Consider the following 13,744-nt stretch of genomic DNA (forward strand, 5'->3'; position numbering starts at 1 on the left):
AGCATGTGGACATAAAGAAAGAGGATGTGTTGGAACTATTGAATGGCATCAAGGTTGGTAAGTCGCCGGGACCGGATGGGATGTACCCCAGGTTACTGTGGGAGGCGAGGGAGGAGATTGCGGAGCCTTTGGCGATGATCTTTGCATCGTCGATGGAGACGGGAGAGGTTCCGGAGGATTGGAGGATTGCGGATGTGGTCCCTATATTCAAGAAAGGGAACAGGGACAGCCCGGGAAATTACCGACCGGTGAGTCTAACCTCAGTGGTTGGTAAGTTGATGGAGAGGATCCTGAGAGACAGGATTTATGATCATCTAGAGAAGTTTAGTATGATCAAAAGTAGTCAGCACGGCTTTGTCAGGGGCAGGTCGTGCCTTACGAGCCTGGTTGAGTTCTTTGAAAATGTGACCAAGCACATTGACGAAGGAAGAGCGGTGGATGTGGTCTATATGGACTTCAGCAAAGCGTTCGATAAGGTCCCCCATGCAAGACTTCTTGAGAAAGTGAGAGGGCATGGGATCCAAGGGGCTGTTGCCTTGTGGATCCAGAACTGGCTTGCCTGCAGAAGGCAGAGAGTGGCTGTGGAGGGGTCTTTCTCTGCATGGAGGTCAGTGACCAGTGGAGTGCCCCAGGGATCTGTTCTGGGACCCTTGCTGTTTGTCATTTTCATAAATGACCTGGATGAGGAAGTGGAGGGATGGGTTGGTAAGTTTGCTGACGACACCAAGGTAGGTGGTGTTGTGGATAGTTTGGAGGGATGTCAGAAGTTGCAGCGAGACATAGATAGAATGCAAGACTGGGCGGAGAAGTGGCAGATGGACTTCAACCCGGATAAGTGTGTAGTGATCCATTTTGGCAGATCCAATGGGATGGAGCAGCAGTATAAAATGAAGGGTACCATTCTTAGCAGTGTAGAGGATCAGAAGGACCTTGGGGTCCGGGTCCATAGGACTCTTAAATCGGCCTCGCAGGTGGAGGATGCGGTCAAGAAGGCGTATGGCGTACTAGCCTTCATTAATCGAGGGATTGAGTTTAGGAGTCGGGAGATAATGCTGCAGCTTTATAGGACCCTGGTTAGACCCCACTTGGAGTACTGCGCGCAGTTCTGGTCACCTCATTACAGGAAAGATGTTGAAGCCATTGAAAGGGTGCAGAGGAGATTTACAAGGATGTTGCCTGGATTGGGGGGCATGCCTTATGAGGATAGGTTGAGGGAGCTTGGTCTCTTCTCCCTGGAGAGACGAAGGCTGAGAGGTGACCTGATAGAGGTTTACAAGATGTTGAGGGGTCTGGATAGGGTGGACTCTCAGAGGCTATTTCCAAGGGCTGAAATGGTTGCTACGAGAGGACACAGGTTTAAGGTGCTGGGGGGTAGGTACAGAGGAGATGTCAGGGGTAAGTTTTTCACTCAGAGGGTGGTGGGTGAGTGGAATCGGCTGACGTCAGTGGTGGTGGAGGCAAACTCGTTGGGGTCTTTTAAGAGACTTCTGGATGAGTACATGGGATTTAATGGGATTGAGGGCTATAGATAGGCCTAGAGGTGGGGATGTGATCGGCGCAACTTGTGGGCCGAAGGGCCTGTTTGTGCTGTGGCTTTCTATGTTCTATGTTCTATAACCAGACAAAATCTTGCATCTGAATGTAAGATGCAGAAATACAGTTAACAAAATGTGTAGTATAGTGAAGCAACATTATTGAGATTAACTCAGTATCTACTTTATTTCTTGAAGTGCATTTATCTACAACACCAGTTTGAGACTGCAGAGATCCTATTATTTAGAAAGTATTTTACTTTTACTATGGTCTCAAAATATCCACAGGGATAAGAATGTCTAAAATACAACTTACATTCTTTATATTATGGGATTGATCTAACTTTTGGTTGGCTGGCTAATAAAATGCACTGGTTGGCTTCTTTTTTCAGCAGCTAAAGAGGCCGCTGTGATTTAAGATCCCAGCATGTTTGAAATTGACAAGGAAGCTGTGGAAGCCAAACAAAAGTCCTGCTGCTACTCTATCCTCGTGGAACTCAGATTAGTGCTTCTGCTCCTTCCAAGCAATCAGAGTCTGAACCATGTCATTAGGCTCCCTTTTGTTTCAGAAAGAAGCCATTGCTTGTTTCAGGCAGGTTTTTAAGCCATCCAGTGGTAAGTCCCCGTGAAAGGGGCAATTGTCAAGGTTAACAGGGCAGTAAGGTGAACTTAGCCCTTCTTGCATATTAATGCTGATTTTCCCAAGTGAAACTCACTTCCTATGAGTGAGATTTAGGCCAGCCTTAAAGGTGGAATAGGCCTATACAGTGTGTTATTTAAAGTTCATGGTGTAAGTTACTATCAGTGTTTTAAAATTTCCAATCATTCTTGATTTTGTGAAAGGCAATTGATTATGGTGCCCCCACTGGCCCCTGGAAAGAACCGGTTGCAAAAATAAATTGAGGGCTTCTGTGACCTTTAGAGTCACTGGCAAAGGGTGTCCACCCACACAGTTTGAGGGTATTTCTAGCCCAAGCAGCTCCCAGAAAGAAAAAAAACAGTTCAGACCAGTGTGGTGAACCATAGATGGTTACCACTATGGGTACTGAACCATAGATGGTTATCACGATGGGTACTTGTACATATGTTACTCTTGTTACTGTTGGGGTTAGGGTTGGGGTGTTCCACCTGTTGGTATTGTTCTGTGGTACACTCCGGTTGGCTCCGCCTACCTATAGGAGTATAAAGGTCACTGCACTTCCTAGTGACCCTTTAGTCTGGGATTGTATTGTTAAGCAGTATGCTCCATTCTTGTTGCTAATAAAAGCCTTTATTTCCTGGGTACGATCCAGCCTCCCGAGTGAATTAATCGCGCATCAACCAGTATTCTTATATCCACGTTTTACTGGTGTTCCATTTTAACATATACCAGACCAGTTCAGACCAGTATTTTTATTTCCCCTTTTTCCTGTTTTTTCCTTCTGGGTTGCAATATGGATAGGAACATAGGAACATAGAAATTAAAAGTGAGAGTAGGCAATTCATCCCTTTGAGCCTGTTCCATCATTCCATATGATCATGACTGATCTCCATCTCATCCGAATTCCACTTCTGTCCTTTCCCCATAGACCTTTATCTTGCTTTTGATCAAATATTTATCTCTCTCTTTCTTGAATCCATTGATTGATTCTGTATCCACTGCACTCTGGGGCTGTGAGTTCCATAGATTCACAACCTTCTGTCTTGAACCTCCCCCCTCTTACTCTACAACTATGAACTCTTGTCCGAGACTGTTCTAGAAGGGGGAGCACTTGCTTAACATTTACTTATCGATCCTATTGAGTATTTTATATACCTCAATCAAATGCCCCCTCATTCTTCTGTACTCCAGTGCTACTCAACCACTCCTCATACGACAAACCTGGAATCAATCTAGTGAACCTCTTCTGAACCGCCTCCAGTGTCACCACATCCTTCCTCAAAGGTGACCAAAACTGAACACAATACTCCAAGTGTGGTCTCACCAGTGCCTTATATAATCGTAACAACATTTCTCTACATTTATACTCTAGATCCTTTGCAATAAATGCCAAGATTCCACTTGCCTTCCTTATAACATTCTGCACCTGCATACCCACTTCCTGAGACTCATGCACAAGGATACCCAGATCCCTCTGCACAGACGCCTTTTGAATCTGATTCCCATTTAAGTGGTAATTTGCTCTTCTATTTTTCCAGCCAAAATGGATAACCTCGCATTTATCCACATTAAACTCCATCTGCCAGATTCTGGCCCATTCCCCTAGCATGTCAATATCCATTTTAAACTTTAAATCTCCTCGTCACAGCCTGCTTTCCCACCTATTTTCCTGTCATCAGCAAATTTTGCTATGTTACACTCGGTCCCTGCTTGGAGATCATTGATATAGATTGTAGATAGTTGTGGTGTGAGAACTGAGCCCTGCGGGACCTCACTAGTTACGGATCACCAACTGGAGAAGGGCCCATTTATCCCAACCTCTACTTTCTAACAGTTAGCCAATCCTTTATCCAAGCCACTACTTTACCCCAAGCTCTTGCAATCCAACCTCCTAGATCAGTCTCTTGTGTGGCAGCTTATCAAATGCCTTCTGGAAGTCCAGATAGATCACATCCACAGGATCCCATTATCTACCTTGCTGGTTACATCCCCAAAGAACTCTAGCATGTTTGTTAAACCAGACTTGCCCTTCACAAAACCGTGCTGACACTGGTGAATTGAGCTTTGCTTTTCCAGATGCTCAGTTCCCTCCTCCTTAATGATTGATGCCAGCAACTTTCCCATCACAAAGGTCAAGCTGACTGGCCTATAGTTTCCCACCTTTTGCCTCTCTCCTTTCTTGAATAAGAGCACCACATTAGTATGTTTTTGGTCCATTTCTGGAATCCAGGGAATTCTGGAATATCATAACTAATACATTCACTATCTTTGCTGTCATCTCCTTTAACACCCTAGGGTGATGGCCATCAGGTCCAGGGGATTTATCTACTTTTAAACCCTTCAGTTTACTGAGTATCTTCTCCCTGGTTATAGTAATTTCACCAAGTTCCACTGTATTAGTTGCAGTTTTTGGGACTGAATTGTTATCTTCTACTGTGAAGACAGAGACAGGATGTCATGGTGCCCTAGGGAGGCAGAGCCTCCTTTGGCACTGGACATCAGGCATGTTGAGGTAGCTGGATTGCTGCCTGCAGGTTCTGGCTGCAGAATTGTGGTGTATTCTGTGATCCCTTCCACTTTGCTGTCCCTGCCAGCCCTGCACTTCCTTGCCTGTGCCTCTCCTCTCACAAGTCGCTCCCTGGGATTCAACCTACAGACATCTTGCCTCCTCTCCCTTCTGCACCTCTCTTCCTCTTCAGAGGAGGTCACAGCAGCAGAGTAATCCCCATTCGTTGAAATACAGGTGCCTCTGCCCCCTGCACTGAAGGGTGCACTCGGCAGAAGTCCTTTGAGAGAATTGGAAAAACAGAAGAGTCCTCAAAAAAAAAGCTAACAAAGCGAAGACTCCTGCAGAAACCACAGGTAAAGGTATGAAATCTGGGCATTAAAGCAGCAGTAGACTCTGACCTGAACTCCCAACAACTCACACAGCCAATGCTCCAGTTCCCTTTTATCCCACCCTTGGATGGGAAATGTTTAGAAACAGACTGGTCATCTGCCCATGTTCCCCAAGTGACGAGCGCTAAATCACACGAGCAGCATAAAATTTTGTTCAATTGCCTTATTGATGGGTTTAATTGCCCATTTAATTATCAGCGGGTAGGCTTCTGGCTCTTGTGTACACCCACCAACTGTAATATTGCACACAAACACAAGGTCATTGGGACACGCACGTGACGCCTTCTCTTGCCTTTTCACGAGACTTCCGGTCAGATGTGGTACCCGCTCAATCTATGTAGCACTCTGGCCCTGGATTGGAGAAGCAAGTATGGGGTTTATTCATTTTAATCAGTGTTGAGTGAAACTCTTTGCTGGGCAGCATGGTGGCTCAGTGGTTCGCACTGCTGCCTCATAGCACCAGAGCCCCGGGTTCAATTCCCAGCTTGGGTCACTGTCTGTGCGGAGTCTGCATTTCTTCCCCATGTCTGCGTGGGTTTCCTCCGGGTGATCCTATTTCCTCCCACAGTCCAAAAGACATGCTGGTGAGGGGCATTGGCCATGCTAAAGTCTCCCTCAGTGTACCTGAACAGGCGCCGGAGTACGGCGACTGGGGGATTTTCACAGTAACTTCATTGCAGTGTTAATGTAAGCTGACTTGTGACACGAATAAATAAACTTTAAAAAGAACGCCACCTTTGTTCCTTAGATGTCAAGAAGACCACCAGAACTATTTTTGTAAAAGATTTCATAATAATGGATGGGTGAAAACATGTGTACGAAAAACCAAGCTATGAACATTGAATATGCTTGTTAGAAAATTTTATTTCTGAAATTTTAAAATATTTAATAATCTCTTTATATTAAATGGCTTTATACACCTCTATTCAACTGAATTTCATCACAAGCTTTTTCATTTTCATTACATTTCTGATTTTTATTTAAGTAAACTGAAGGAAGTGTTTTCTGACTTTTTGGAAAAGGATCTGAAGTACGTCCCTCATAATATTGGCTTATTGCAGTCAAACTGGTCTCCTCTTTCCATTAGGCACTTTACAGTCCTCTGGACTCAGCATTGAGTTCAATCACTTCAGATCGTAAATTCTGTCCCCCATTTTATTTCTGATTCTTTGCATGTTTCATTTTCTTTTCTTTCAGTCACCAGCATATCGACTTTGGGCACATTCTTTGTTGCCCTTCTTGCCCCATCTCCATTCCCTTTCCTGTCAGTCAATCTCTCCTGTCCTCCACCTTATCACAGGCCTTCATTTTGTCCTCATCCTAACCCACCTCTTGCTTAAAACCTATCACCTTTCTAACTTTTCAAAGCTTCAGGGAACAGGCACAGACCTGAAATGTTGGCCGGAATTCCCCAGCTGTTCATGCCGACGGGATTCTCCAATCCCGCTGGCAGCGCACCCCCACCCGTAGGTTTCCCGTCAGCGTGGGTGACATCAATGGGAATTCCTGTTGACAGCGGAGGAACCAGAGAATCCCGTTGCGAGCAAACAACGTGCCACTTCTCACCGGTGGGAAACACGCGACACAGATGCTGTCCAACCAGCTGAGTATTTATTCCAGCATCTTCTGTTTTTATTTCAAATTTCTGGTATCTACAATATTTTGATTTTTGCTATCTTTTAGTTGTATAAGTTATTTTCATGGTGTGCTTCAAAAGACACTTCTGAAAGTGGTTCACTTTGTGTTTCACCATAGGCTTTCCCAACTTGTTTTACATTCACTGCCCTGAATCATTGCTGTTATTTTTCAAGGGAACATATTAGTTCGAAATTTGCTGTTCCAATGGTGGAAAAACTGTCAGGGTCCAAAACTTCAATTTTTGTGCATTATTCTTAATGTAAAGGCCACTGAGAATATTGAGCCTAGTTAGATAAGGTGTAACTAAGGTGAATGGTGTACTAAACAATGATTACAGCTGAACAGCCCCCCGATCCTGAAACATTTTTTAGAAGTCAGGAGTGTCATTTTTTCTAAACTGTGATTAAGACATCTGGAGAATTTAAAAAGATAAGAATTATTATTTTCATGTTTATTCATATTTTAGCCCCTACTTTAATTCCATATGTTTCTCCCAATTGTTATTTGTATTCTGTAAGATTATTAAATAGTGAGTGATAATCGGTACCTCTTACTTCCTTGTTGGCTGTCTATGGAGAATTCTTCAATGTGATTGGATGTTCAGTTTGCTTGCTGACTTTATTGAACACCTGAGGTTCCACATAAATGGCACTAGAATAAAATATATTCTGCAAAAGGGGAAATCAAAGCCATAAAGCTTGCTAAATCTTAGTGGGCAACTTTGTTTGAGATTAATGCTGAGTGCTATCCATTTTCTGCTGACCACAAAACCAGGCCTATCATTCAGACATAGACGTAGGCCAGAATCCTATCACCATTCACGCTGGCGGGATTTTCCCATCCTGCTGCAGTGAATGGAGATTTGGCTGGCTGCCATATTCTCCGCGATCGCTGCAACGTGAGCATGATGTGAGATCGCACCTAAAGAGTTGTGACCTGATTAAAAACATGGCAGTAACTAGTCCAAAATCAGATGGAAACGGATCACCCATTTAACACTTGTTGCCCACTCATTCTAATTTCCAGATGGACCTTAAAGTAGCCAGAGCCTCTGCCATAAACAGACAGCAGTCTTGCGAATCAGTGCAAACAAGGATCAGGTAATATAGTCGCAAAGACACCTCAATTTTCATCTCCATTTTCTTCTCAGCCCACATAAATCAAACATTTAATTTCCTCAGTCTTTCCTCTTACAGCCTTTAGGCTTTTATATTTCAAGCTCCATACGAACAAAAAGGACTTTGATTTATATACTGCCTTTCATGACCATCAATGGAGAAATTTTGAAGTGAAATCACTGGGAGGAATCCTCAAGCCTTCCAGCCACATGTTTCTCAGCAGTGGGAGGTGGCAGGATTTCCTGGTCCCGCCGCTGTCGATGGAAAATCCCATTGATGCCACCCCTTGCTGCCGTGAATCCTGCGGGAGGGGGTGCGCTGCCAGTGGGACCAGAGAATCCCACCGATGTGAACATCTGGAGAATTCCCCCCAGTATCATAATGTAGGAAACCATTTACTTTTTAAAAAACTTTCTTCAGTAGCGTTGTGCACTACTGGCCCTGGGCATGTACCTGGGCGGCACGGTAGCACAATGGTTAGCACTGCTGCCTCACAGCGCCAGCGACTCACACTCGATTCCTGGCTTGGGTGATTGTGTGGAATCTGCACGTTCTCTGCATGGGGTTCCGCCAGGTGCTCCAGTTTCCTCCCATACTCCAAAAGACGTGCTGGTTAGGTGCATTGGCCATGCTAAATTCTCCCTCAGTGTACCCGAATAGCATCAGAGTGTGGCGACTAGGGGATTTTCACAGTAACTTCATTGTAATGTTAATGTAAGCCTACTTGTGAAACTAATAAATAAACTTTAAACTTAATTTTTCAGTTTGGAACTATCTGTACATGGCAGCAATTTGGCATGGCTGACTGGAATTATTGGAAATCCTATTATTCAGTGCATGCAATTGGGTGAAACCTGACTCCACATTTTTTATGTGATCAAGTCCAGAAATAAAACCATTAAGCATAAAATAATTCTAAAAGTTTCTTACTATTTTAAGGTAATGGAATTTAAATTGCACCATTCCTCAATCGAAGTCTTTGTCACACAAATATGCACACAGTAAGCTAAGATTTCTATTAGATGTTGTGTTAATGGTAGGTAAGGGAATAGACTAAGGTCACATACTATCTTAAGTGTAATAACTTGGAAGGCAACAAACAAAAATGTTTACTGTTAAATCAATTCTGAAGCATTTGCCCCTGCACTTTAATTAGTAACTATCACACATACTCAATTCTAAATTCTGCAACACTTCCTGTTTGTACAACTTAATTTCCTCTTGTCACATTTCTAGTTATACTTTTGTGTTAGTGTTTTCAATTATTAACTTCTGTGTTCACATTTACAATGGAAATCACATATCTAACCTCAGAATTATTTTCGGCTGACATTGCTGTGGAACGTCCAGCATGCTGTTCCCCAGCACTGTTGCTTTTTTTTCATGATGTGGAGATGCCGGCGTTGGACTGGGGTGAACACAGTAAGAGTTTTAACAACACCAGGTTAAAGTCCAACAGGTTTATTTGGCAGCAAATGCCATTAGCTTTCGGAGCACTGCTCCTTCGTCAGATGGAGTGGAAATACAGAATACTGTAACTTGATTTTGTGTCTCTGTGCCCTGTTTGAGAGCACATTTCCACTCCATCTGACGAAGGAGCAGCGCTCCGAAAGCTAATGGTATTTGCTACCAAATAAACCTGTTGGACTTTAACCTGCTGTTGTTAAAACTCTTACTGCTTTCTTTTCACACAGTGATCTTTCTCCTCCGGTCAAAATTTTCATACCTTTGTGTGGAAATTTTAAATATAAGATTTTAACATTCATTATTTTTCACTTCCTCTAAGTTAAGATTTAACTTTGACCCTGAAAGCTTTCTTCCACTGACACTGGGCGTAATCTTCCGATGTTATTTTCAGAGTGTCAGTCTTAGCAAGAAAACCAACGGGCCCGATTTTACCAAAACTGCTGGGCGTCGGGCCTATACTGCGATCTGCACCCAATTCTGAGCAGATCGCGGCTTTACCGACCCCCGATTCGGGCGCGAATCGAGCATGCATTTAAATCGACTTAATGAACCGCACGCTCAATCCTACCGCCAAATCCCACTTTACCGTCTTCTGGCCCGTTCCGGATCCGCGCTTTTAGCGACCTGGAGAATAAAAGTCCGAAGCGGATTTCTATTCTGCAGGGGAACCTCGGAAGCTAATCCTCCTTGACCATCCTTCGCGGACCCCCCTGCTAACCACCCCGGCAGACCCCCCCTCAGATCAGACCCCCCTGGGAGGCAGGCCCCCCCGACAGACCCCACCCCCACCCCCACCCCGGGATCAGATACCCCTGGGAGGTAGGCCCCCCTCGGCAGAGCACACCCCCAACCTACCTCGATTGCTGGTGTCCCTCTACCATCCTTCCGTTAGCAAGATAAGCTGTATGTTCCTCAGTGATGTTTAGCAGCTGTTCCAGTTCGGTTTTGGTTTCACTTTGAACATGCTGTTCTGGAGACCGTGATTTCCAGTAGAACCACCTTTCTTGCCAATCTGGCCCCACTATATCACGAATCACAGGTTCAGTATCTCGAAGACGGGTTTGCAAGGTTTCTTCCAGGAAATGGATAGCTGCATCCCACTGTTGTTTGTCAGATATGGAAGAATCTTCTAAAGCATTGTGCTGGATGACTCGCAGAGTGTCTTCAGCCTGCTCATCCCATCTGTGACGTTTTATACTTTCATCTTTAACAGCATGTTTTAGTTTGTCAAAGATATCATCATGGTCCTTCCCTTTGTGCTCTGACATAAATCGAGCAAATTCATCCTCCAAGGTTCCCCAAGCAACCTCTACTGCTTTGTGAGGCAACTGTCTGTCAGTCCACAGCTTAAGCTTGATGCCCACTGTGCATCAAGCCTGTTGTTCCACAGACTCGTGTACCATCTTCCAGAAACAAAGAACAAAGAACAAAGAACAATACAGCACAGGAACAGGCCCTTCGGCCCTCCAAGCCCGCGCCGCTCCCCGGTCCAGGATTGAATCCTGAATCCAGGATCCCCGCCCAATTTTCCAGCCTATCTACATACCAATATCCTATCCACCGAGCTGTCCCTCACAGCTACGATGCTTTGTTCATTACAACCTATTAACTCACCCCCACCCCCCCATTCCAGACCATGTGATCTCCAGGGAGAGGCGAAAACCCAGAGTGAAAAACCCCAGGGCCAATATGGGGAAAAAAAAATCTGGGAAATTCCTCTCCGACCCCCTGAGGCGATCGAAACGAGTCCAGGAGATCACAATGGCCCTGATCGGAAAATGCTTCCCAACCCTAGTCATTTCCACTTCCACGAACACCATATGAATTCCCTGCCCCCGAGACAGGTTCCCAACTATCCGCAGTCTCACTCTGTACTAGCACCAGCAAGATGATCATAGAATGAAGCCTTGAAACGAGAAACCAGGAACAATTAGCCCGCGCCGCTCCCTGGTCCACACTAGACCACTCTTTTGTATCCCTCCATTCCCACTCCGTTCATATAGCTGTCTAGATAAGTCTTAAACGTTCCCAGTGTGTCCGCCTCCACCACCTTGCCCGGCAACACATTCCAGGCCCCCACAGTCTGAAACTGCTCGGCTCAAGTTCTTAGTTGTCACTTGATGTGCTTTCAGCATCCCTGTCTTCAACAATTTTGAATTCTGAAAAAACTCTCCTTCATAATCTTTTGTGGAATCAATACCTTCATTGGTGCTGCCATTCATTGGTATTGAATGTGCCTGAATTCACAGACTGGGCAGCAGGAAGGTAAATATTCTCTATCACATGTGTAGAGACTCTTTCCCACAGTTTCCTTTGTAGAATCTCTTCCCCAGTGTTTTGGAGTAACCTGACCTAAGCTGATCACTTCATCCAGAATTCCATTCTTCGCCTTCTCGTATAGTTCAGCATCTACTCAACCATCTTGAGTACAAAGGATAATGAATGGTACTGGTCGATCTTCCTGGTGTTATCAGTACTGTAACACTAGGAATGGCTGCCGACACCAAGGATATAATTTCTAGCATAAGCAAGGCTTACGTGCAGAACCTTAATGCCATTATCCTTTGTATCCAAGATGGTTCAGTAGATGCTGTACGCAGTATTGTAACTGACTAGGTGGGCCAGATGGACCCACAAGGCAGAAGGACCATCTTTGTGTTGACCAAAGTGGATCTAGCTGAGAAAAACCTCGCCAGTCCAATTCGGATTCAACAGATTGTGGAAGGCAAGTTGTTTCCAATGAAGGCTTTGGATTACTTTGCAGTTGTTACCAGTAGAGGCAGCACCAATGAAGGTATTGATTCCACAAAAGATTATGAAGGAGAGTTCTTTCAGAATTCAAAATTGTTGAAGACAGGGATGCTGAAAGCACATCAAGTGACAACTAAGAACTTGAGCCGAGCAGTTTCAGACTGTTTCTGGAAGATGGTGCACGAGTCTGTGGAACAACAGGCTGATGCATTTAAAGCTACTCATTTCAACCTTGAAATTGAATGGAAGAACAACTATCCTCGGCTGAGGGAACTCGACAGGAATGAACTGTACGAGAAGGCGAAGAATGGAATTCTGGATGAAGTGATCAGCTTCGGTCAGGTTACTCCAAAACACTGGGGAAGAGATTCTACAAAGGAAACTGTGGGAAAGAGTCTCTACACATGTGATAGAGAATATTGACCTTCCTGCTGCCCAGTCTGTGAATTCAGGCACATTCAATACCACAGTGAACATCAAGCTCAAGCTGTGGACTGACAGACAGTTGCCTCACAAAGCAGTAGAGGTTGCTTGGGGAACCTTGGAGGATGAATTTGCTCGATTTATGTCAGAGCACAAAGGGAAGGACCATGATGATATCTTTGACAAACTAAAACATGCTGTTAAAGATGAAAGTATAAAACGTCACAGATGGGATGAGCAGGCTGAAGACAGTCTGCGAGTCATCCAGCACAATGCTTTAGAAGATCGTTCCATATCTGACAAACAGCAGTGGGATGCAGCTATCCATTTCCTGGAAGAAACCTTGCAAACCCGTCTTCGAGATACTGAATCTGTGATTCGTGATATAGTGGGGCCAGATTGGCAAGAAAGGTGGTTCTACTGGAAATCACGGTCTCCAGAACAGCATGTTCGAAATGAAACCAAAACCAAACTGGAACGGCTGCTAAAAATCACTGAGGAACATACAGATTATCTTGCTAACGATGAAGTTACAACAGTTCGTAAAAACCTGGAGGCCAGAAATGTAGATGTGGACACCATTCTGATTAAAGATACTTGGCACCAAGTTTATCGAAAACACTTCCTAATGGAATCGCTGAATGATTGTAATTTTTGCAGAAGAGGTTTCCACTATTACCAAAGGCATTTTGTAGATTCTGAGCTTGAATGCAATAACGTTATCCTGTTCTGGCGCATTCAGCGAATGCTAGCTATTGCAGCAAACACACTCCGACAACAGCGAACAAGTACTGAAGTGAGATGCCTCGAAAAGAATGTGAGAGAAGTGTTGGAGGGTTTTGCTGATGATAATGCTAACAAAATTCAACTGTTGACAGGAAGGCGAGTTCAACTATCAGAGGACCTCAAAAGGGTTCGTGAGATTCAAGAGAAGTTAGAAGTATTCATTGAAGCTCTTCATCAAGAAAAATAACACAGTCTCTCATCACACACTGCCATACATCCCCCCATCCTCCCACCACCCCCACCCCCCCAGAGGATGATCCGTCACGCCCCCTTTCCTCCTCCCCCCCCCCGCCCCCCCACTCCCCCCCCCCCCTCAGATGATCTGGGTCAGAGAGCCGCTCTCTCTGCTTCATTCTCCCCGCCCGGGCGCGCTGCTTCAGATTTTTTTTCAAACTGAGCATGTGCAGTTCAGGGCTCCGATTGGTCCGGCAGCGCTAAGCCCCACCCACTGCGCGGTTCGGACTGGAGCTGGCAAAACGCGTATGGGCGTG

General features: G+C 44.8%; 1 protein-coding gene and 1 pseudogene across 1 annotated transcript; one reads left to right on the forward strand and one right to left on the reverse strand.

The window, feature by feature from the left end:
• Nucleotides 1–8,897: 8,897 nt before the first annotated feature.
• LOC144491799 (dynamin-like GTPase OPA1, mitochondrial) lies at nucleotides 8,898–11,714 on the reverse strand. The gene is made up of 4 exons (XM_078210094.1): nucleotides 11,707–11,714; nucleotides 11,518–11,640; nucleotides 10,149–10,661; nucleotides 8,898–8,910 (listed from the first exon to the last, which is right to left on the reverse strand). Exons 1-4 carry the CDS (start codon nucleotides 11,712–11,714, stop codon nucleotides 8,898–8,900), a joined length of 657 nt encoding a protein of 218 aa, XP_078066220.1.
• A 21-nt stretch (nucleotides 11,715–11,735) lies between these two features.
• Nucleotides 11,736–13,440, forward strand: LOC144483559 (dynamin-like GTPase OPA1, mitochondrial pseudogene; annotated as a pseudogene).
• The last annotated feature ends 304 nt before the right edge of the window (nucleotides 13,441–13,744 follow it).

Source organism: Mustelus asterias, chromosome 3 (genome assembly GCF_964213995.1).
Source record: "Mustelus asterias chromosome 3, sMusAst1.hap1.1, whole genome shotgun sequence".
NCBI classification, from domain to species: domain Eukaryota; kingdom Metazoa; phylum Chordata; class Chondrichthyes; order Carcharhiniformes; family Triakidae; genus Mustelus; species Mustelus asterias.